Genomic DNA, 26,965 nt, shown 5'->3' with positions numbered 1-26,965 from the left:
AATCTAGGAAACCAACCAAGTATTTTTGTTTGTTTTGTTTTTGATTTAAAAGAAAAATCACTAAGATATGTGCCAAGAAAATGTTGGTCTGGGTGTCAAGATTTCAAATCTTTTTCTTTTTTTCTTCTGAGGTTTCTATGATGTCTGCTTAGTAAACTTATTAAAATTTATATTTTATATTTTTAAAAAGCGCCATATAACATCATAGCCCAAATAACCAACCAAAGTATCAATCAAATATTCTTAAAAGTTTTGTTCTGTAATCATTTTTACTTACAAAATAATTTTATATCATGTAGAGATAGAATGAAACATTTCAAAAATACCACAACAGAAACAAAAATAATACTGTTGAAATGACATAAGTGATTTAAACAACACACTATCTTTTCATAAAAATCAAACTATTTATACACAATCATGTTAGAATTAAAGTGACAAATGTTTTAAAATAATTTGATTCTCAAATTATTAAAATATTGTAAAAGTCACTATATTTTACTTCACTATCTTAAATTCTGTCCATTATTTATTACTTTACTGGTAGTATTTTCTCAATCCTTACTAATTATCAAAATCTAAATGTTCAAACATAACTACGTAGACTCTGGACAACTTATTTCATAGAGGTGTATGTCAAAATTATATCTATTCAGTCAAACATAAACAACAAACTGCAAACTATAATGCCATGTTAAAATTCCATGCCAGGGTAAAAATAAGCCATATCCAATTAAAAAAATAAGCACTCATTTACAAACAGCACTCTTCCCATTACATCTGGAATAAAAATGTTAAATATACCTACGGCTTATTTCACATGTTTTTTTAAGTTTTGTGAATGATTTTTTTTTCAGGTCTTTGTACACTTGCTATCATTTTCAAAGAGTACTAAAATTTCACAGACCTTTATTTAAGGAATCATCCCCAAATTTGATAATTAAAGAAATAAGAATGCTAAATCAAATACTGACCCTGTTCCTATCTAAAGAGGTGAGGATGTATCATGCTTCAGAAGACAGCAAAGATTAAGAAATATATGGTCTTAAGTTTTAGGTCTAAATATTTTTATAATACATTTGTTCTTGCCCTAAAAGGAAGCTTATGAAAATAGTAAAATGATGTTCATTCTTAGTTTCAGTTCTTTACTCTACTAACCACAAAAAAAATGTGGCACCTAATAGGAACTCAATAAATGTAGCATTTGCTGAATGAAGTAACAAATGACTTTATAAATAAATCAAATCAAGAGCAGTAATACTATTAGCTCAATGGTATTAGTTCAATGTCCTAAGTGTCATTTGGTCTGATCTCCATTCTGAAGTGTCGCATAAAGAATTTAAAATGTCCTATACGTGGCCTCATTCAAACCAACATTGCTATTATCTCAAGAGAACACAAATAATACTGTTTCAGTAGCTAGATACCTGCTTATTTCTCAGAATTGGAATATTATAACATTGAACTTTCATCTCTCTCATTTCCAGTTTCATATTCACAAATCCAAACACAATCTTATTTCCTTATTCCCCTATTCCAAACTATTAATTTTAATCTTATTTGAGTTAAAATGTTTTATCATTTCCATACATTTTCAAAGGTCAGTCTCAAAATACCAGTAACAGTAATGATTTAGATGACAGAAGTGAGAGTGAAAAAGATTAACTGCTACATAAATAAAAAAAAAAAAATTCTTCTGAGTTCCATAGATCTTTAGATCAATGGTATATATTGCCAACAACATTCTATCCAAAAAGGTCACAAAAATAGTCTTTCAAATTTTATTCACTTATTCAATAACTTATTTAAATACTGTCATATACCAAGAACCCTGAAATTTGAAATTTTGAAAATGTAGTATATTCAATTCACAATATAATCTCTCAACTATGTTTACTGATGAGGAGCAAAAACCCCTCTGCACAAAAGCTGTCATTGTATGATAAATTTGAGAGCAGGTTCCTACCAGCAGGAACCATGTATGGTCTGATAGAGGCTTTCTACTTATGTGTGGACACCATGCCAAAACATGTAGTCAAAGCAGTTAAAAAATAAAGCTAAGTAAGATGTCTGGCACCACAGACAAAAAGCATATGTCGAATGCCTTCATTTTCATTTTCCTCAATAGGCTGTCTGGCGTCAGAGAGACCTAGCCTAAGTGTGAATTAAATAGTGTGTGTACATTTGTGAACCTTTTTTAAAGCCATTTCTATTTTATACATACACATTGCTTAAATTATGGATAGCTAAATCTTAGGCACCACACAAAATACATCTAGAAACACTGCAAAATGAAAACTTAAAATGGATTTAAATTATGAAAATTGAAAAGCCTGAAGAATGTTGTATCAGACAGTCATGGGGATGAATGAATCACCTCTCCACGTTTATTACTGATTTAATGCTATTGATTTAATGTTCAGAAGTTTCCTCAGGAACAAAATTGAGAAAATAATACAAACAGAGATGTTGGGATAAATGACCCAGGTCACTGAATAGGAGGCACGGAGCACAAATGGCCCTTGATATCTAGTACAGATCCCATAAAGGGCAGCCATTGTTTTTAAATTTAAATTAAAAGTACAAATTAGAGAGACATTAAAACTAGTTGTTTCTGTAAAGCTATAATAAAAGTTCCCAAACTTTATTCACGTTTATTTTTTAATGATTAAAGCAAGCACCATGGTAGAAGTTTATTATAAATTATGGAATATTAAGGCCACATGGATATTCTGTAAGTATGCCCTACTAATAAGTTTGCCTAAGTCTGAGCTTACTATCATTAATTATGTTTTTAATGGTAGTAACTTCATTAAAGTGACCACACAAATTATCCATCATCTTGGAGAATTCATGATCCACTTTAACCCACCACATTTACCACTCACTATGCCTAAATAGAAATCTCCAGCACTGAGTTCATTCTAACTCAAAATGGTCTACCTGTAAGGCACTGTTGAGGGGGCAAAGCCAATCTGACTAAGAGATCCTACCAGCGACCTGGCATAACTGATTGAAAAAGACATGGTTCCTCAATTAAAGGGCAGTCATTCAATGTATGATGTGATCTTGTACAACAAGAAGAGCAAGGCCCATGAGTATTCTTTCTCAAGAATCTGAATTGAGAAACAGGTGGGGCAATTCCAGATTAGAGCAAGAGGTGAAGCTGAGGCAGGGTGGGGGACAACGCTGGGTGGAGTTTACTGGAAGTCATCCTGAGATTAAACTGTGAAGGAGTAGAAACTATGAGTAAGGCAAAGGGAAAAAGATAACGAAAAGACAGAGCAGAGGGAAAGAAAAGCCAGTTTGTATCCAAGAGAAAAGCAGGCAGATACAACAGGAACCCATGGCAAGTAAACAGAGTCCCAGAAACTCCTGCTACTCCAGATCTTGGGCTGTGCTGGAGATAACCAGTTTCCTTCCATCTCTCTGCTTTGAACAGTAGACCTCATCCAACTCAATTAAATATATCTAGGAAAAAAGTCTATAATCACCTTTGGAATTATTCAGTGATTATTCAGTGATTGTCATCTATATAATAAGATCCTCTTTCGCATGATCTGGCCCATATTCTTCCATCCAGTGCTATTTCGTCTCCCCTCACCTTGCAAACACACTGAACCACTTATAATTCACCACATTTTTTTTCAGTGGCACCATTGCTGCACATTCTAGTCCCTCTCCTAGAATATCTCATTCTCCTTTAGCTGGCCAGTTCTTACCTATTCTGGTATTTCTGCCAGAAAGCCTCCCTTGACATACCCAGTTTGAGCTGGGTATGCCGCATATGCAGCTCTCTCTAGTTCCCTTGTACCATAAGGTACTTTAATTATTCTAAAGTTCATTTAAGGCAAGAACCATGCCCAGCACATAGCATAGTCCTGGCAAACTGGACATGTTCAACAATTACTGAAGATTAAATGATTTTTTAAACATTTCTTTTCTAAGCATCAACAGTTCTAAAAGATATGCATTTTCCCAATTTTATAATAAAAAAGAAAATGCAGACTCAAGATAAATAATTCACACAGTTCACATAGCTAGTAAGTAAGAGTCAGAAGCTGAACCAATGGACTTTAGACTAAATCTTGCTGCCCTTGAATATATAGCCTTTTTTGCTCCCATGGGAAACTCTGGTATAAATGTAATTTCACTACAGGATATGTCAGTGAAAGGAAACAGAGACCAAGTCAATACAAAAGACAATGATGTCTAATCCTAAATCAAAGCTGACAGGATAAATCCTGTGATATGTTCAGCAGTATCACCAAAATGTGGCTGGCTGTTGAAATGCCATGACAACTTTCACAGTCCTAAGCAAACTAAAAGAAATTGTAAAATCTTCATATTTTGAGTATTTAGCACTTCATTATCTTACCGTAATGGAAAAATGATTACAAAAAGAAAACAAAAAAGCAATCTACAATAAAAAAGTGTATTAAGAAAATTCAATGCCCACAGGATAGAGGCACAAGATAGATCATAAACTCCTTTAGAAAAATATTTATGACAGTCAAGAAAACATGATTAACAGAACTAATCAAAGGATAATTTTGTGATTCGAGAAAAGTAACATTATAAATGCTTCAAGCACAAATTAATTTGAGCAGTACTTAGCAATAGCTTGTGATATAAATTCGTAACCTATAAAAATTCTAAATTTCATTTTCAAACGTCATGATACTATACTACACAAAAGTTTCTTAAAAAATTAACAAAAAAATTTACATTACATACTAATAAATCTTTTCAGTAAGATCTAAAAGGCTGAAGAAACAAAAAAAATTATCTTTAATACACTTTTAACACTTGATTTGCTTTAATTTTTTACAATTTTTGAAAACTTCACTGCTTATCCACATAGACTGTATATCAAAGTTTTTTTAAGAGACTCAAACACAAAGCCTAATTAAATGTTCTATCTTTCCTAAAAACACCAACCCCACTTTTTTGCCCTCACTAGTATCTCTCAACCAACAAAATACTGACAAATATTGTTTTCAGTATATTAGGGAGTAAAGTAAAACCCCTGAAAGCAATAATCTTTTTCACAGAGATGGATATACATATTTTCAATGTTCTGATATGGCATCTTCTTGCCACATGAGCACCTGCAGTCTTGCATTGTCCTGCTAGGCATTCCTAAAAACACCTGGGCAAGCTGTTTACTAAAAAAAACCTAGATACTGGATAAGATGAGGGATAATTAGCAAATAAAACTATTCCTGGCACACCCTTGACATTAGAGCAGAACCAAGCTCCAAACCGGCACCTGGTGAAGGGAACTGCTAGATGTGATAATTCCAATTTACACATTCAGCATAACATTCTGTCTGCCTGTCAATTTGAAACGGTTTCCTATTCAGTGATAACAGATACCCCACAAGAATGCAGTGTCGAAATGCTGACATAAATTTTTTATGCACCAACTATTCCCACTCTCCTCTGGACCAGCTGCATATGCTTTCTTCATTCTTGGAGTGGACTGAGAGTTGGGTACTTTTTTCAACTATACCAACAACAACGACAACAAAAATTTATAGAGTAAATTTAAAGTATCAGATCCTCATGTGAAATAAATACCAATAAAACTTTCTTAGGCACAATTAAGAAAAAAAATATTAATGAAGTTGTAAAAATTACTGTGTCAGTTGATCTTAATTTATATAGCACAGTACTTCTTAGCTGCCAAAACCATGAAAGTACATATTTCTACTAAGCACAGAATTTACTAATTCCTTTTTTCTAAATTGACAGAGAGAGAGAGAGAGCCATATAAAGCAAGAAAAAGAGGGATAGACAGAGACAGCACGGTATATTGAATATTCATTTTCAAATACTAAATAAAGAGAAGTTTTAACCTAAAGCTATGCAGATTTATTAACTAGTAATTTCATATGATCATATTTTGAAGAACTACAAATGGCAATTAAGTCAAATGTAATACTAGAAAAATTATAAACTTCTATTAGTTTTTATTTTCTTATTCCCTTCATATTAAAATGACAAATATATAAACCATGCTTATAAAGTATTACTTGTTATTTTTTCCACATATGTACAAGAGCATATTCACAGCTATCTCTCCCCATTATAAACTACACCCTCTCCTCCTTCCAGATAATCATCTGGATGATTATTCATTTGTCCTGATAACACAGCCATGGCTCAACCATTTATGGAACTCTCCTTGTTATATTGACCTATGAAATGGCAACACATTCTTTTCCCTTACTTTCGGTGATGCCAAACTTTCATTTCAAGAATGGACTGACTGGCTTAAAATAAATATAAATCATTCAGGAATACAGTTGATAAAATAATGCTTCGATCTGAGGCACCATTATTGTTGCAGAACAAAAGGTGCTAACAAACTATTGGATGTGGAGTTCAGGAATAGCACTTCTGAAACTTCGAATCACTGCTGAGCACGTCAATGAAAGTTTAAATTTTCTGAGTAAACCTTTTAATTACAAAGTATTTAAGGCTAAATATGTAGAAGTACAGAATATATATTTTTAACTCATCATTTTAAGTCAAATGCTTTCATCTTCAAAATTAATAAATACAGGTTCCCCCACTATTTGAAAGTAGAGTTCTCATGAAACCTTTTGTAAGCCAAAATAATATAAAGAAACAATTACTATTTAGGTGAAAAATTTCTGAGTATTCTCAGACTCAAAATTGAATGCATGAACAACATCTTTATTTTGTTCACCACGATCAAAATTTTTAATTATGTCGTTTTACACTTAATGTAACACCCTATGAGTTGTCTTAAGTTTTTCTGATACCTTAGGACACATTTTGTCAACAGATACACAAAACAGATCAAGATAAAGCACAAATGCTCATAGACACAGTTCAAAGCTATGGCAGCTTGACGCTGAGATGCTGAGAGTAGTTCCCAGGAAGGAGCTTGGCAGGGCCAATTTCTTTCTGGGTATGAGCTGCCTCTAAAACGGCTCGCTGCAAAACAAAAGCTGAACACTACTTTTGCTTTTTGCCTTTTGTTATGAAAGTGAAAATCCTCTATTTCTTTTGGTTAGCAAAAACAGGTACTAATGTAGGTCTTTTCATGAAAGCACAGTGACAATGCAAACTTTCAGATAGCAGGGATACCTGTATAAAAAATATATTTACTAGTTGCACTGTGTGCATGTACCTCGATTTCTACTAAGTAGAGAATGTGAATTTTTTTCTAAAAGAGAGACACAGCATGTTAAATCAATTATCCATTTGCAAATGATATTTAGGGAATAAGAGATTTTGACTGCCAGTATACATATGCACACACATATATGCATACATAAACATATATATGTGTATACATAAACATATATATGTATATGTACACATATATGTATAAATTAAAAGGAATTTTATTAAGAGCTCCCCCAGCAAAGTCCTCAATTGTATAGGCTATAAACATTTTAATATTAATAATAAAGTCATTAAGAACATATTAACCAAACCAGTAATATATTTTGAAGTAACATGTCTATGTAAAATATCATTATAATAGAACGCTATTATCTATTATAAGAATGAAGTTTTCTACTCATATCTAAGCTACAATCAGAGAATTTTCTAGTTACTCAAGAAGACACAGAATTTTCTAAATGATCAGAGACATTTATTACTAATATTTTTAAGCTGACTTCATAACATTTTCTCAAAGCATAGAAAACAAATGGGTTAACTGCTGGAATTCAAGAAAGAAGCTCCATTTAGGGAATAAAAATCAACACTAGTTGACTTAGTTTTTGTAGGTTATCACTATCCAGATAATTAAAAAAAAAACTATCAAAATCATTTAAGAACTGAGGCTGCAATCAGTAACTAAGGTAGGGTTTGCTACCTTTAAGACTTAAAGTATACTCTGCTGTTAATCCCAAAGACCTGCAAGCTACTGTGCAAAGAGAGACACATGCTTGGTTCTGATATTCATGGACTCACCAAACTGTTTTAGGTGATCATTAGTGAAACTGCTCCACAACAAATGAAGTATGTATTTAAACTATTACTTTGACACTAACGCTCCTTGAATGTGCTGCTAAACTGAAGTATTTTTCTGAGTGCCAAAGCACTATGAAAAACACACAAATAAGTAAAAAAGTGGTTCTTGACTTCAAGAAATTAACTTAAACATATAAAGGAAATATAAGATGTAACTACCACCACCACCACCACCCCCAAAAAAAGTGTTAAATGACCAAAGAAAAGTACCTATACACCATTCTGTCCAATATATTAGCCAAAAGCCACTTACAGCTACTTAAATTTAAATTAACATTAAATAAAATAATGTACTTTTCCAGTCACATTAGCCAGAGTTCAAGTGCTCAATATTCACTTCTGGCTAATGACTTAGTTTACTGAGCTGTGCTGCTCTATAAATTCAGAGGATTTCTATTTACGTGAAGAAAAACTCCTAAAAGCACTAGCTTTTGAAAAATAACCTAAAGATGAAACAAAAATGAGTAGGTAGAAAGGTGGATTTCTTAGCATTGTTTTTAAGGAACATAATTAAGTTGGCTGGAGTTATGGGAGGAAAACCTCACTTAAAAATCAAATTTGAGGTCCCTGAATTCTGCTATGCCTTTTAGATTTTACTCAGCGAACTGGTCATAGAGTTGGCAAGATGAAAGGAAATAATGCATATATAAACACGTAAAGATAAGGACTAACATAACAGATGTTCAAAAACTGACAGAACAGGTAAAGAAGGGGGAGAAGAAAGGGAAAGGATGAAGAGGAAGGGTGGAGAGACAATGAAGGGGTGCTGAGAAGATAAGATAACAGAACTGCTGGCTTGAAACTTCGTTCACTAGACTAATATTAAACAGCTATGAGACTCTATTACAATGTTATGGTTAAGCCTCAAAATGGTCTACTGATGTCAGCAAATGCTCTTTTTTATACATTGCTCCTATACATAGATTAGTAAAGATTAATAAAGTAGCATTTACCACTAACAGTCATAGTCCGTTTCAGTCTGGTAAAGGTGTTCACAATTACTTAATTTGGAGTCATTTAGGGAGAGAAATAATATTTATGAAGGGCAAGTTAAATATTGCACTGTCTACTGACTGTAGCATAATGTCAACCATATCCTGTATCCTGTACTTCTTGGTATACAGCATTTCAAATCTATAAATGGGCCTCTGATTTATGTTCAATTGAAATGTATTCCAAAATATACAAGGCGCTAGCCATTTAAGTTATTTGCATTTCTCCTCTAAACATATATATCTGAAGCTGTTAAACTGTGTATCAAGAATTATATAAAGCATTTAAACATTATTTAGGAGTGTTTCCATTGTGACAAATATCTTTAGTGTTTTACTACATTACTAAAACATGCAATCTTAAGACACATTTATATATGTCTGTGTGTGCATAGAAAGATAGCAGTATTATCATTATCAAAATAAAGGCAATCTTCTCAAAAACCCAAAATATTATTTAAACTTAAGCTTGCTTCAATCTTTTTATTTTTTAACAAAATTACTATAAACATTTGTTTGGACCTCGTCAGAAGGGTTTCAATTTTACATCATTACGTTTTAACTTGCCTAATCAGTTGAACAAAAGTACTTTATGTAAAATGATTCTTTTAGTTGCCTTAGCTACAAATCCCTGAAGGGTACTATAATTGAAATCTACTCACGTAAGTTAGGAATAATTAGGGCCCCAAATTAAGCCAAACACAAAGTTAATTCAAATAGTCAGCTACTGTCATTTAAATGGTTACAGAGTTTTATTGTTGCTTAACATTTCTGAATGCTTTTAAACATACTTTGTTCTTCTCATCTGTATTTAGTATTTTAGTACAAATAGAAATGGAATAAAGAAGCAAAGATTCATCAGCCTTTTGACTACAGTCACACCTATATCCAGTCTTTAGTCACTAAACGTTTTCCATCAATCTTTGCTATCAGTCAATTAACAACACAGTTAAAAGAATGGAGTGACAGTTCTCAAAGGCAAGCTTTCTGGTAAATAAAGCAAGACCACAGAATTTACAGTGAGTGCCACTAATGCAACCAAAAAAAAAGAGGTTCTGAAAGCTGAACTGGGTAGTTTCTGTTTGCTTATACTCTAAAACAAAGCAAATGATTAAAGGAACTTCCTGTACTAAGCAAACAAAAGGGAAAAGATAATGTCTAAAACCCATACCCGAAGGTGGGGATTTGAAAGTATTCCTCTATTTTAATAATAAATGTTAATCAGTGTGAACTGAGAAACTAAATACAATAAAAATTAAAACTATTGTAATATTTCAATTTTTCAGTGTCCTGACAGTTCATCATTGTCAGCAACTGTTTGTACTTTATCAAAGAGGAATTTTGATTTAACAAATATACGCCTATGGCTATATAACTTCAGAAGATTTTATTTGAAAGTTGCAGAGTTAGCAAGATTGGTTTTTATATTTTATATATTTCAAAATAAAGTCAATCCTAATAGTTTTTAATCTGAAATATAATAATTCTAAAAATTTTTTAAATAAATATCTTTTTCAGTCATCACTATTAAACAATGTTAAGCAATACATTTTAAGATATATCTTAAATATTCTTGAGTGACAACCGGATGAACTAGGAAAAATACAACAATGATCTGAGATTAAATATTAAGTTCTACAGAAAGAAAAATGGACTGGCAATAAGTAGAGTTGGACAAAGGTGTGATCTCTGCAGGCCCTAGTTTCTTAAACTATAAATTAAAAACTTCTACATGGCTAATCTCCAGATTAGGAGTCTCAGTCTAAAATTCTTCAATTCTATCAAAAAATAAAAATAAAAAATATGACTTCTAAGATAACTACATAGAAATCTGTTTAAAATTTGCTATTTTCTTTTTACTTGGCTTTAAAAGCTGAAGAATTTAATCAACTTCATGAAGAAATAAATGGAATTTGTTATCTGTATCATCATAAAATTAAAATAAATTATATCAATAACCTTTATCTCTGACAGAAGAAGTAGATTATTCCTACTACTAAAAATAAAGAAATAAAATCTGTGATTATGTTTAATACTACAAAGCAGATAAATCACTAGATAACCTTAAGCAGATAAAATATCTTCAAGTTGTTTTTGATAACCAGTTTACATTTGAGTACGTCTATCCAATACTTCTTTATAATTCTATTATGTCAGGGCATTAATACTGAAGTGAAAATGACAACAATTCTTAGAAAAATACAAACTTTTTCTAAACAGATATTAAGACAAACATAATGCACACTTCGCATTGCATGATTTCACACTGTTACTTTAAGAAACAAAAACGTCTGTAGTAAAATGCTATTAAAAATAATGTTTCCATGTAACAGAATAAAAGTAGGACAGATCAATAGGGAATAGAGGGAATATTAGGGAGAAAGGGTCAGGCTGTATTGTTACTCTGGGATTTTTCAAAACAAGTCATCAGATAAAAGGTCAATAAAAAGCATATAAATTAAGATTAAAAGTGTAATATAACAATGTTCAGTAAAGTTTCAAGGTAGCTTAGTTTCTTTTTTAAATAATATTAATTATAAAACTGAAGGTGATGTTATCTTTACATTTCAACTGTGTTCCTAAGGTTAGAAACAAACCTCAATTTGCAATGGTAGAAAATACTATCATGCGAAATCTAATTTTCTAGACTAAACATTTTAATAACCAAACTCCTTGATACAGATGTCCTCTTATAGACGAACAACCTCAGCATCACCTGGGAGCTTATTAGAAGTGGCAGACTCTCAAGCCCCATCCCAGATCTCTGAATCAGAATCTACATTTTAACAAGATTCCCAAGTGCATTATACATGCATTAAATTTGGGGCTCTGTACTACATAAATAAGATTAAAAACATCCAACTTGACCTCTATTAAATTTCTTCCCCTCCTATACACACATCTCTTCTTCCTGAATTTCCACTCCCTGTATCATAATACACATTCTCCTTTTTAATTGAGATATCCTCTCCTTGCATTGGATCCCATTTCTTTCTGCCTAAAAAGAAATTCAGGTTTCTGACATACCTACTACAAACAACCAAAAAAGAATATTATAAAAAGTACTTTCCTTAAACAATGGAATACACTTCACCTATACCACCTGTCTCTTTCACTTTACTTACCTACACTTTGAATCACCTGCCACCATCACCTCATCACAGCATTCTGCCATATGAAAAGTAGGTCTTTTAAAATCCAATAGATGGCTCTCTCCATCTCCATTCATCCTTTCTATTGAGTTTGACTAAAGTTTATGAAGTGCTTGACTCTTATTAACATATTATATTGGCTTTGATCAAAATCTGAATTTAGTTATTAGGCATAACTACAACCTGATGTAGATTTACTAAAAACAGAAAATGACGAAACAGGAAGAGGAGTGAAAACTAATGATTAATACACACACACACACACACACACACACACATGCACGCACACCAATTAGATACAAAAAGATAGGTACAAAGCAATAGTAAAAAGCACTCTATCAAAAACCAACAAAATAAATGAAAATATTACTTAATCTCTTTTTTAGATTAAGCATGTATGCAAAACAAAACTCCACATTATCTGCATACATTTTTTCCAGAAATTTGTTTCTTCACACTCTAGAATTCCTAAAATGCAGAACTTAATATCACTACGAGATATTTTGATCACCACTGTCATGTTTTTTGCTTCTTTCTCTCTTACAAAAAAATTATCCCTTAAAATGCTTTATTAAATAGACTAGATACAGAAAGAAATCATTTTAGTAGAAAAGAGCATTGTTAAAATCAGAAGAACAGTGACATTTTCATCCATAGTTCTATCAGTATAGATACAAACTCTGTGCATTGCTTTTTTTTTTTTTTAACTAATGTCTATTATCCATTTTTAATCTAGGTATATCCCAACTTCATCTACTTTGCTAGCTACAATCTGATTCATATCCAATGATTTTATATTAGTTCAACTTCATTTTAAATTAACTGAGACCTTAGCTCTCACCTTTAAACAAAGTCAATTCCTAATGGATTAAAAACTTAAAAATATGTAAGAGCTACAGGAAATACTTAACTAATCTCAAGATATAGATTTTAAGTATAAAAATAATAGAAGATCTCATCAAAGAAAACAACAACATCAAAAATTATGGGGGGGGAAAGAGGAGTAAATAATATAAAATATCGATAACTTAAATCTGTGATTAGTGTTATTTTACAAAATGCTTCTGTTTGAAATTTCCATTAAAAAAGTAAGCAGTCTGATTTAAATTAAAAGGCTAATAAATATGTTTTTCATAATAAAAATGACATAAGGATATAATCAAAAGGTTTAAAAAATAAGAAAAGCTGTAACAACATAAACAGAAAAATTGACAAAGGTAGTTAAAATATTCACATCAAAATTACAACTAGCCAATAAATAAATCCATAAAAAAATTGTTTTGTCCTCACAAATGGCCCCAAAATTATAAATTTAAGTTACAGACACCCTTTTCCACATATCAAAGTGTCGATTCTTTTAAAAATTTAAAATAAATGCTGGTAAATTGTGCAGACTGATTCCTTCACACACTGGTAATCAAAATGAACGCTGGTATAACCCTTCAAAAAAACCAATTTTGAAAATGTCTACAAGACTGATATAATCAGAATTCTAAAATTCTAGATCAGGAAATAAGCAATTATAAAGGAAAACATACAGATTTTACTTATACTTGAAAGAAATTACATTCAAATGGCCAATGGGTAAAGAGAGAAGATTAAATCATTTTTGACATATACATGATGAATTATAATGCAGCTGTTAAAATCCATTATCTAAATATATACATAATGACACAGTAATACAAGTTATGATAATATGAAGTAAAAAATCAGAATATATAAGTATATGGAAATGAGGAACCTAATTTTGTTTTATATATCATAATTTTATTTTATCCATCATAGCAAGAATGTATGTTGGAAACAAAAAGGAAATGTATTGTGGTTATATCAAGGTCCTACAATTATAAATAATTTTCAATTATCTTAATTTTATTATTTTTTATCTTTTCTCATGAAAATGTATTGCATCCAAAATTTTAAGGGGGTTAAAAAGAACTTTTAAGAAAAAAAAAAACTCTCAAAGCAAGCATAATGGCAGACATAAAAGTCTAACTCAGCAGACTCCCATGCTGATAAGAAGGGATTATAAATGTTGTTTTTACTTCCTAAAGCTCTGATTTGGGATTCCCGTCTCAGCCTTACATTTTAGCCAAGAGATCCCAGGGCTGGGACTAGGTATTCTCCTGGAATCACTTCTGTCAAGTTGACAAAAGGAGTTCAAGAACAGGGTTGAAAGATGTCATGAGATATTCACTAATCCACACTGATGTCTAATACATGTAGACTGCACGGCTGTCATGTGTCATTCTCTGTCATGAAGGAGGTGAAAAGAAAATAAAGAGTACCATAGGGTACGAAGCATATGTTTCAGCAAGATACTCCCTTAGTAATGTGGCAGATAAATTGGTTCTTCAAGACATACCAGAGCTCTTTCCACATTAATACTCAGATTTGCTCAATCATTTGTATTATCTTATTCTCTAATACCACAACCTAAATATATAATATAAAAAAGTGAATAGTAAATTAACTCAAGAAAGCAAGAGAGTCATCAAAACTAAAATTATTCAGTGACTAATTAACACAATTATCATTTGGCGAAATTAAGGTGCTTTACATGCTTTCTGTGCTTTTAATTAAGCTACCTTTATTACATTATTGATTCTTTCAAAATATAACAATAACTGATAAATGTCTAATGTAGATATAAAATCAATATTTCAAACATCTACTCTTATAAAATAAGTTTAAAATCTCTTTACTTTTAGCAAATTATTTTTTCGTAGTAACAGATTTATTAAACATTTGATGTAGTCTCTTCTGTCAGAAAATAAAGGTTGATAAAAGCCAAGCAATACAATGTTACTGAGGTCTGTCCGGTGACTAACGTGTATGACACACGGATTTGTGACACTTTACTACCCATAACAGACCTAGTGGTGAATATTTATCCACCACGTGGATAAATAACCCTTTTCTAAAACTGGAAAAGCAGCAAGAGAGAATGAAATAGAAGAGAAAGCGGGAGGAAAGTATAAAGAAAAAAAAAGAATAATCATGCACTGGAACTTAATTAATCTTCATATATAAAATATGGCATATTTTGACACTGAATACTGGTATATAAGATGACCAAAGCATATTTCAAGTTAACTTTTTTTTTTTAATGCCAGTGTATCTCAGTCAGTTTAGTCTTATTTTTTTTCAATCTTGAGTCATATCCCGAATAAATATACCTTCCTTGTGAATCCTGGTAGTAGTACTATAAGGCATTTGGTGTTTACAAGATATGAAGCAATGTTGTATAATTTGTAAATGGCATTAATATTTATATTTTTAAAACTGAATTACCTCACTACCTATGCAGAAGAAAGCTGCTGCAATCAAATTATAATACATTCATATAATACAATAAGGAATATTTAAAGTGTCCTAAGAGCAATATAGTTAGGTACTCTCTTAAGGATAAAAATCACATTGATCTGCACTAAAAATATAAAGAAATTCATTTTTTAAAAATGCATCGTTTTAAATCAGTTTTAATTTACATTAATTTGTGAATTTAAAACATAAGGTTATATTAGCTATGCAGCGAATACAGATATGCTGTACAATTCCTATTAATTTAATGGGAGTTGTGACTCCCATTAAATTTAATAGGAGTCATACGGCCTAATCCCCATGCACCTTGCTGAAAATTTACCTCCTAGCCTTCGACTAATCAAATATACTAAAATGAACAAAAATAGTCAATTTTGCTAGACTGGGAAATCTAAAATCCCTACAGTAAGTTAATTCAGCATTATCAGAGCAGTAGCCTTGTAGCTATTCCCAACAAAGAAAAGAACAAGGTTATCACAATGAAAAGAGACAAACTGAAGCAAAGGTTTAGGAACTCTAAAAATGTCACAATTACCCTTAACAGAAAATATGTTGTTTTATCCAATCTGGAGCCAGTTTTTAATTTTGTTTTTTCTTTCTTAGTACACTGTCAAAAAAAAGTAACAAAATAATCCTTTTTTGATGCCTAAAGTTATACCCAAATAGCTTGATCAAAGGAATAAAAAGCTATATGAAAAGGTATAGATAGTAGCTCCCAGCAAACAACTGGTTCCTACTTCTGAGTCAATGAATTAAACCGTAATGTTTTTCAAAAAAGCTTTTTAAAGTTACTTTATATCTACACCCATGCAACCCAACACCTCACCTCATCTACCCGCACACATACAATACTATGGTGCTTGTGTGAAGCTGAATAACATCTGTGTCATCTTATAAATTTGTCAGAATGAAAAAGCTTGGGCCCCACCCCAGACCTAGGTGATTCTGCTGCTCCTCAAGTTGGAGACCTGCTGCAATATTTTATTCCTCATCCATGCTGTTTTCTCTCCACTGATTTTCTTCCTCACCACCATGCTCACTCACCACTGTCTTAACCTAGCTTATTTAACTCCTACTGAGATTCAGCTCAAGCATCACCATCCCTTCTAGGTGGAAGTCTTTCCTGACATACACTCACACCAAACTCAACCACCTTTCACCCCAATACCTCTGTGAATGTCAACATCACAGCACTTGTGGCCCTACTATTACAACTGCTTATTGTCCCCTCTCTAACTATTTAAGACCATGACCTTCATCAAAGATTTATGTTATTTATGTGATGAATATAAAATGAGTGCTTATCATAAGCCAGGCATTATTCTAGGCACTTGGGCATATCAGTGAATGGGGAAAAAAAAATCTTTACCCTTGTGAAGCTGAAGCTGACATTCTGTGCGTACTATGTATGTGGGTGTATGTGCATGTGTGTGCAAAAAATAAATTTCATACACATTTATTGTGTGTATAAAAGAAAAAAGAATAAATGAATATGTCTGAATTATTTTAATCCTTAAGTTTAACTTTGTAGACCAAAGTTACTATTCCTTCCAGTAAATTATAGACCATCCTGAAGGAAATATTTATATGCCAAAAACTTTTTTCTAATTCATATTTAACCCTTAGATCTACTTTTATCTGCCACACAGCTAGCAAAAAGATGCTACTGTCAAATATCCTTTTTAGTAAGATATCATTAACATAAAAGTCATTATAAAATGTGCTTAAAGAATTTAAAAATACATGAAAAACTGTTACGAAAGTTTTTCTACAGCTATATTCTAAAATTTTCTTGATGTGTATAAAATAAATATGTAATGCTGTATCTAAAATATCTGGCACTTATACCTGGCATAATGTTTTTCTTTAAAATAAGGATAAGTAACAATGTAATTTGAGATAATTAACTAAAATTTTGACTAATGAAATCTAATTACATACTCACTGCATAAAGAATTCAACCTGAAATCCATTTTAGTGACTTTGCTGAAGAACTGCTGTTATTTGTAACTTGTCACTTGAGTGAGCCTTCATATGTCTGACTTATGCTTTCCAGGGCTCCATTACATACCATAATTTAATTCTCTAGGACACAAAAATTCAATTTACTTTCCTACTTACTGATACATGATTCCACAGTGGGTTACTATGCTTATAAAAATCGGCCAAAAGAATCAAAACACACCAGTTTCTCAACAAAACTGATTTTTGAAGGTCTTGAAGTCAGTTCTTTAAGAATAAAATCAATTCTAAGAAAAATTTACAAAATATTTTGGAAGTTCGGTCCTTTATAATCATTTTTTATTTGGAAATTCAAAACATAATTTTCAAAACTACACAGGGGAGGAGAGACTCTATGAGTAAGTAAAACATTGTTCCTATTTTTCAAAAGTAAGTAAACTTTAATGGTAAGGCTTGATTTTTAAAGAACTGGAAGAGATATAGAGTGAGATGAGCTAATTCTAACAATTAAAACTTGATATACATAATTAGCTTTTACCACAGTAAAACATAAAAATGCTTAGTGATTTGCTCTTATACACACACATGACATGATGTATATAATGTTCATCTGTATAGATGTAAAACAAATCCAAAATTATGTTGTCTTTAAAATCACACACTAAAGTAAAACACTACTATAAATAGGGGTGGGGAGATGAAAAAGAAAGCATGGTTCATGGATGAATACAATACAAAGGCTTGTTATGTTTTAGAAAAATTAGTTGCTATTACTTAAAAATCTAATGTCTGGTTTGTATTGTAAAGCCAGAAAACTGGCCAAACCAGGCAAAATACTGGAATGGCAATCATGGGTCTTCCAGCAAGCACTTCCCTGTCTGCTGCATCCATGGGCCTGCTACATACATTCAAGTTACTTTGCCTGCTTGGCCTCACAGATTTCAAGCCCTATACATGACACTGAGCTCAAGAGCAGAAACTGTGCCTGACGCATTTTTGAATCCTAAGCACCTGGCTCAATTTAGACACTCAGTAGATGAGGAAGGAGGGAGGAAACCACCTAGGAAACCTAAGTTTATCTGTAACAATCCAAGCACTAATATAAAAAGTGCTCATCTCTGTAAGATTTGAAAAGGTAACAATCATGTGAGGGCCTAGAAGAAACTTAACGGCTAAATGGTTAAATTTATATTTTCTTGCCTGAGCTCTCACACCTAACTTTTATTGGTTTTCTCTACAGGTGTTCACAAAGCATTATGCTTTCTGGCAATGAGGGACTATCATGTCATATAAAACTTTGCTAAGACAAAACCATGTGATGCTGGAACAGTGTTCTAACAGTGTGCATTAACTGTGTATACTCCCATAACGAGCAGTGTGGGTTCATCCCAGGCTCTTTTTACCCGTAGGAGGGAACTGCTTCAAAAGCAGCACCCCCCTGGTCTGATGCGCCAAAAATGAAATTTCTCTTAACAGCAGATATGAATTCTGACCTGATAGGTGACACTAGAAATAAAACTGCAGTAGCTCATGAAAAAGTCTCTGTTTGCTAACCCCCTTCTGGGTTAAGCTATTGTGCTAGCAAAGTGGTCTCGATCTTGATTGGAAAATTTTTCATTATGTGGACTAATGAACCATTGGTCCATACCTGGAATCTTTTTTTAAATGTATAAAAACATTGAAACATAACAGCAGGAATTCAGTTAGGTTTTTCTCCCAAAAAAACAGATGCAAAATTAGAGACTAACACAAGATTTTCATAACAATCCAATATATCATTAAGATACTATTCATTCAGACATATTACATTTTAATGTTAGAGTTGATGTATCTTTTAATTCTGATGCAAAGAGCAACATTTTCTAAAAATAAAACATTAACCTACTTGTAACTTTCATGTGTGACTTAAATCCAAGTGAACATTATTTACTTTCTGAATATAGTTACATTTATTTTAAAATATTCCTAAATTTGTTATTTTTTTTTTGAATTACGTTATTGAGTTATATCAACATATTTAAAGTAGAGAACTGGGAAGGCAAGGAGAAAATAATGAAACAATTTGGGACCGAGCAATTCAAACAAAATTCTTTGGGCAAAATTAAAATGTTAACATTATGAAATTTATCACAAACACATTGGAAGAATAAGCTTGCTTCTATTTATTAATTGACAGTAGGCCTCTCTCTACCTATCATTTCATTAACAGGTATAAACGTGAATAATTAAAAATACACATAAAACCAATTTTAAAATTCTAAAATACTTTCTTCAAGAATATTTAATTGGGACCAAAAAATCATTTTGTTTTATATACATTTTTCGGATTTTATATTCTTTATATATTGTACAAGTTAATATATTTTCATGCCGAATAGAATAGCTACCACTATTGACTATAATATTAAGACATTTTAACACCATATTAACTTTGACCTACTCTGTAAAAAGCACCTGGAAGGGCGTTATTTTCACATGGAAATAATATGTAAGACTGAAGAAATAATGAATACCAGGAAATCCATATAGTAATTAATAAATGATGGTACAAATTATTTTATTAAGTCTTTTTAATTCTTTAAAAACCAGATCTATTTTCAAAAAGGTATAGATAAGCACTATAAAAAATAAGATCTTCCAGAATAGGCGATAGTTTTTATTTTTTGAACTATGACCACCCTTAAGAAGCAGACAAAACTAGCATAGAAGTGAAAGAGTTGCCACAAAATTGTTTCAATTTTACTAGAATAAATCTAGTCAATAAATGTAAAATATGTATCGAAAGAAAGCTTTCATTTACTTCTCTCAGAATTATTTACAATAATTATATTTATAAATTTATGTAAAATGTAAATTCAGACTTCTATCACTTTGTTACAGCTGTGTAATGAAAATAATTCAATTATCGAAAAAAATTCAACATTCAGAAAATCTTTTTAACACTTATTTCTAAACAGCTGACATTATTCTAGCTAATTCTAGCCACTTCTATATAAATGAGATTACACAGTTTAAGTCCTCCTGGATATAAAAAAATAAAATTTAAATTGCATCTTACCTTCTGTATTCGGTAAGAAGCTGATTATAATGATAAACCACAGACTTCGCATTCTGCAACCAGAAGACACCATTATTGATCCTGTTAAATATTTTCTTTGTATTCCTTAATGAATCTAGTTACACATGCCCAGCTTCATCGAACCCAGCAATCTGCATCATTGATCCTCATATCTGAAAAACAAACAAATCCATCATTTACTCTATGGTCATGCTGCATTATAAAATCTGCAAAAATAATAACTCTCTTTCCTTCCCTTCATTCCCTCATTCTTCTAAATCTTTTTTTTTAAGGTATATATTTTTTTTATCTGTACACTGCATATAAGCCGCACATCAAAGCCCAAAAAACACTTATAGACAACTAGAACATAAGAATTTACATAATAATTATATAAATTCCTAATGATCCATTTTTCTTTGAAAAGCTTACAAAGTCATTCTAGAATAATACATCTGTTGCTCAATATGCCATGTTAGTTTATCGAAGCATAGTTGACTCTTGAACAACACGGGTTTGAAATGTGAGAGTCTACTTAATATCAATAAATACCTGCACTAATTTTGATCCACTGTTGGGAGTCCATGGAAACAAAGGGCCGACTGTATGCATTGATCTACTCCATTTTATAGAAGGGACCTGAGCCTCTGTGACTTTGGTATCCATGTGGGTCCTGAAATCAATCTCCACAGATACTGATGGACAACTTTAAGTTTGGGGGGTAGTCAAAGTTATTTGCAGAGTTTTCAACTGTGTGGGGGTTGGTGCCCCAATCTTCACATTGTTTAAGGGTCACCTGTACTAGCTTTAATACCTAATATCTCTAACAGAATTTTATAAATACTTACTTTTTTTATTTGTTTCTAGTAATAACAACTGTATTATCTACTATTTTATCCTGTTGTCTTGTAAGATACAGTTGAGATATAATGGAATGGTTAATAATAGTCAAGTTTCTTAACTACTTCATTTTAAAGTTTAAGATTTTCATATACTGTTTTTTTCTTATAGCAAGGTATAATGTACTAAGATCAAACCTACATCTGTGAGTAGGTTGGTCCCTCAACTGGACACAAGTAAAAACTCCAGACCATAATGATTTTACCTCCAAGGTTACATCTCTATTAAAAAAAAAAAAAAAAAAAAAAAAAGGAAAAGGAAAAGAAAAAGAGACTAGGGGAGGAATGGCAAAGAATATAAAACCTAGAGCCAAGTCTAATTTTGACAAGCCCTTAAGAATCCAGTTCTACAACTGGAGAGGATACAAAAACTTCAGGAATGTGACTTAGTCAGTACTTCTCATTTCCTAGAATCACATGAGACCAGTTCACTTGTTGGGTTCTACAGAAGTGTTTTTACTTCTTTTTAGGGTAACATGAGGATCAGAGTAAATAAGAAACTTTTAATACACAAAAAATGCAGGCAGTTCCCAAATATATCCAGCGTCCTTGTCTAGCTTCTAAGGGCCAAGAAATTACGTATTTCTTTTTTCCTTTTAAGGGACATCTTAACTCTTTCTTTATATTAATTTTATATTAATCATCTGACCAAGTTTTCTTAAGCTAACTGACCTGCTGCAAATAAAAGTTTTTGAAAGTGGAGCAGTGAGGAAAATAAACCCCATTCTGAGGTTGTGTCTGTAATTTAAAAAACAAACAAACAAACAAACAAACAAACAAACAAAACTCAAATAATTTAGATGCTGTCACCGAAGCATAAAGTTTAGGGAAAAATTTCTAGATAACACTGAGTTCTCTATTTTACATTATCTGAGTTACTATGCTACATGCTTCATGTACCATATGTGAGTCTATTAGAAGTTCACTATATTTTATTACCAGTTCCCAATAACATAACTTCAATGGATAAGCGGTCAGATTTTAAATGATTTGGAACATTTACCATGCTATAAAGTCACTATCTTTGTGTACCAACAAACACGCCAAAAAGAATGTAAGAAATTAATCTGAAGCTATTAGCTAGTGTTTAAATATAAAGATCATAAAATCACAGATGAAACTAGCAAGATTTTTTATATAGTAAGAAGTTTATTTCATTATGCCTATAGCTTCAGAGTTAAAAATGCTACCCCGTAACCCAACATCTGTCTGATTTTTTTTTTTTTTTAGGCGAGGCAACCCTTGGTTGACCTCACAGATTGCAAGGACCTTGTCAGCTCACAATTCCTTATTTTTTTTTATTTTTTACGCTTATAGCACCTGTTCTTCCTAGGTGATCTCCCATCCAAGTACTAACCAGGCCCACCCTTCCTTAGCTTCTGAGATCGGACTGGGATCAGGCTTATTCGGAGTGGCACAGCCACTGACAACATCAGCCCGAGTTTTTCAGCTCTCTCTGGAACCTCTGAAGACAACAAGATATCATGATTAGGAGAGTCAAACTGATATTACCCAGTTCTGAGAACACTTCAGATGCTTCTCTGTCCAAAGAAGTAGGACAAAAACAAAGGGAAGAACAAGCTGCCTCTTCTGAATGCCAAACATATTTTTAAAAAAGAATAATACATCAAATATTAATGTGATGGAGACACACGGCATACAACCCTGCAGAACTGGCTAGCTGTCTCTATTCATTTTTCACTCTGAGCTTTCCAAAGACTATTCAAAAGACAAAACCAAAAGTAAACATGCAGTTTACAACCACTGTGGCAAAGGCCCTGCCTTAAGACCACAAGCTATTTTATGGAAAGTATAAAGAGAAGTCAGATAATGTCATGGCCTGTCACACTGAAAAGGCTCATCAATGAACAATTTCTTATAACCTATAGACTGTTCAATGACCTGGTGAAGCAATTAGAATAATTTTAATGTGTGAATGAGGTATATTCATTACTACAAATAAAATTAAATGCCTGGGATTCAAGCAAAGAATTCTGACTGTCCACGTTTGAGTTGTAATGGGTACTTTCATTTCAATAACTAATGCATACAGGCCGCTTGCCCACACGCACAACTCTTGAACACGTTTCCACTTTCTTAAAGTGATCCAAGATCAGTCTGTCTTCGGTCATCTGCTCTTTGAAAGAGTCCTTGTTTGTGGGAAGAAAGGGAAGGAAGAAATCAGGGACTGATGACTGCCTTGTAGGAAACAGCTGCCAAGATAGGAAAACCTCTGTTAGTGAGGGGAAAAGAAGGAGGAAACCGCACAACCAGGATCTCTTCTGTGGTCTCTGGCCAGGCCAGAGTGTTTTATGAACAGACTTTGACTACAGTAAAATTTCAGTATATTCTTAAGGTTTGAATTGAAACAATTTAAAAAGTATATTCTAGTCAATTATGAGACAGTATAAATGATTTCTAACAAACAGCACTGGTTCTAGAATGTAATAAAATCATGGCTTCTTTTATGCAAATAAAGATGAAGTTTGTCCATCTCCCTCTGCTGTAAGTAAAAAGAATATCGAATTTATTTTTTTCATTCTACAACTGATATGCAATCATTTTCACATCAGATACAATTATTTTCAAAAGCTCAATCTTTGAATGCAATTTTGAAAGCCAAAGCAAAAGATTTTACTGTTGTGATCCAAATTAAAAACAATCTTTCATTTAAAAAAATGTTAACGAAAATTGAAATACTTAGCAAACCACAATCAGCTAAGAATAGAAGGAATAATCAAACACGGTGAAACTAATCCCAAGAAAACATTGCTCCTAAATCAAACTCGAGCCAAAGGATATTCAGACGTATAAACCTTTACAGCTAACACTCTTCCTTCAAACTCTATACTGACCCACGAAATGAAGCTCAGGAAAAGCTTTTCCCAATGCAAAACAAAAGGAAGACACAAAATCAGAAAAAGACTATTAAATTTCTTTCAAGGAGGAATTGGGAGTAAAAAGGCACAATGCAAAGACGAAATCCCTCCTAATGCTAAGGAACAGTTCATTTCTTAATAAAAACAGAAACAGACATTTCTCCTTAAACTATAAATAACTATAATTTAAAAAAAAAAATCAAAGCCACTTCTAATGTACAGCCTCCTCCTACTTTCTTTCTTATCCCTCAAATAAGAAGATTCAAACAATTTCAACCTAATCTCATTTCTATAAACCACATATGCCATTTTTCTACCAAGCCTCTGTCAAGATTTTTTTTTTTTTTTGAACTAAGTATCCTATTACTCTGTCATGTAAAAAGTCAATTAATGCATCATTACTCCTAAACCTTCCAAAGCTGAACAATGACTTCCAGGAATATGCCGCAGCACTGTTTATATCCTAACAGTTCTTGATATTTTATACATTATTTAAAACGTTCAGTTAGCTGTAGTCTTTTAGACAGTAACCTGCATATATTTATGACATACATTAAACAAACATCCCGTGCCTTAAATTGTCAGAAAAATTAAGAAAACACCACTAATCAGTTTTATTATCGTGAATTTATGTAACATTACCAGGAAATCACATTTAACCTTATATTTAGCAAAAATAGAAAAAATAAAAACCATTTGTTAAACACCAATGAAAGAAGAATATAAAAAGGCTTCAAATTAATGAGAAGAAAAGATCATTTAAAATCGTCCAGAAGTAGTTAACTAAGGTTGATATTCTATTAAGAGCAAAGCCACCATAAAGATTCATATCTAAAGCTTTATCTTTGATTTCTATTCATGGACACTGAACTGCTGTGGACAATGGATATTAAATCCAAAACCATAAGTGTGAGAACAGGGAAAGGGACGAGCCATCTAAACATTAGGCCTACCAAAGATACTCCTCCTTGTTATTATCCACTGATGCTGTATAAAATGAAACATTAATGCTTTGGGTATGCCTAAAACTCTATGCACTAAATGTATGTCAACTCTGAATGAAAGCTAAAAATAGCTGTGCAAAGTCAGTGTTTCTGATCTTATTTGTGCTATAAAAATCATATTCATGATAGGACAGAATTTACTAGCAAAAGGAAGCTGCTTTTCTATGTTTTATCAAAACTACAACAAAAATAATATCAATCCCACTCTGTCTCGATGCAAAGGCTTAGAAAATGGAAAAAAAAATAGTTGCATTTCAACTTAGCTAAGCTTCATCAGGGTGTTCATTTTTCAGAAATATCTTCTTATGTGCGCTCCTAACAGGCCAGAATTTCCCCTCCTTATTAACACAGGAGAAAGCATCAACTCCCTTAGGAGTTTTCTTTCAGTAAGTTGTCTAAGCAAAACCTTTGCTATCACTAATTTGAAAGCCTTTTTTAGCTCCAGACATTCAATGTTCTTTGCATTTGCTTATTTTCTTTACCTCATGAGTACAGAGTTGGGGGCTGGAAATGAAGATAGAGATTTTAAAACCATGTGGCCAACCACCAGTCGCCACCCTCTTTATCCGTTTCATTTCTGCAGACACTGGTTATCAAGTCTAGCGTAGTGTAATCGAACTATTTATGCTAAAGTCCCTTTACCATTCATTATTGATCTTACCCTTTATTGAAATTTCTTTGTTGGAAGAAATAAATTCTTCTATGAGAGGGTTTAGTGGAGGAGCAGAAAGGAAAAGAGTTCAGGAAATTCAGGAATGCTCCTAGTAAATTACATCTGTTACTGCAGTAATATCTAGGAGTCTTGCTGAGCATGCAAAAGAGGCTGGTAGCTGTGGACACTAGAGGCACAGTGCAGGGCAGTCTGCCATTCTCTTCATTAAAATCCTTCCAGTTGAAATAATAAAAACAAATGGCAGTCATTTCAAACCAATGTAGGGAACATTTTATGACTGAAAATAAACTTTAAAAAGCTACCTGCCTAGTTCAAAATATTACCTTCTATACCATGAAAACTTGATAGCATCCCCCGAAATTGTCTACCAAAAAACAACTCAAAAATTCATTTGTTTAAAATGTTATTTATTATTAAAATTATAACATACCTACAACAAGTTAGTTTTTTTCCACACTTAGGGGAAAGGGAGAGCTATTTTTAAATGGCAGTCCTCTCCAGCTCTAAGACATTATATTGCCCTTTAACTTTCCCATACTCTGGAATTCTCATGCAGTTTTTTGGGTACTATGGCTAAAAATATTTCCTGAGTGCCTATTATGTGTGAAATACTATATTAGACACATATCATTAATCCTTATGATGTCAATATTATAAAGGTCAGAAATATGAGGTTTAGAAAGAAAAAGTAACGCCACTAGCAGGTGGCAGAGCCTGAATTTCAATCAAAGCTATTTATAGTAGTCCCCTTTATCCGCAGAGGAATATGTTCTAAGATTCCCCTCAACCCAATGGAGGCCTGAAACTTGGAATAGTACTATATATACTACGTTTTTTCTTACATATACATACCACCTACGATAAAGTTTGATTTATGAATCATAAAAATTTCTGTGAATGTGATCTCTCACAAAATATCATATTGTACTTTACTCACCCTTCTTCTTGTGATGATGAGACATGAAGTCAAGAATTGTCACCTAATCACTGATTGCACCTA

General features: G+C 32.2%; 1 protein-coding gene across 16 annotated transcripts in view; it reads right to left on the bottom strand.

Moving 5' to 3' along the window:
- Positions 1 to 26,965, bottom strand: part of ADGRL2 (adhesion G protein-coupled receptor L2) — a 450,339-nt gene that overhangs the window by 124,088 nt on the left and 299,286 nt on the right. For all 16 annotated transcript variants that reach the window (XM_016145385.2, XM_036235564.1, XM_036235545.1 and 13 more), the window contains one exon: positions 20,511 to 20,683. In XM_016145385.2, coding sequence (XP_016000871.1) covers positions 20,511 to 20,583 — 73 coding nt within the window. In that variant the 5' untranslated portion in view covers positions 20,584 to 20,683. The remainder of the gene's footprint in view (positions 1 to 20,510; positions 20,684 to 26,965) is intronic.

The sequence above is a fragment of the Rousettus aegyptiacus genome, unplaced genomic scaffold (assembly GCF_014176215.1).
Source record: "Rousettus aegyptiacus isolate mRouAeg1 unplaced genomic scaffold, mRouAeg1.p scaffold_m13_p_1, whole genome shotgun sequence".
NCBI classification, from domain to species: Eukaryota; Metazoa; Chordata; class Mammalia; order Chiroptera; family Pteropodidae; genus Rousettus; species Rousettus aegyptiacus.
This window is presented reverse-complemented; position numbering and strand designations above follow the sequence as displayed.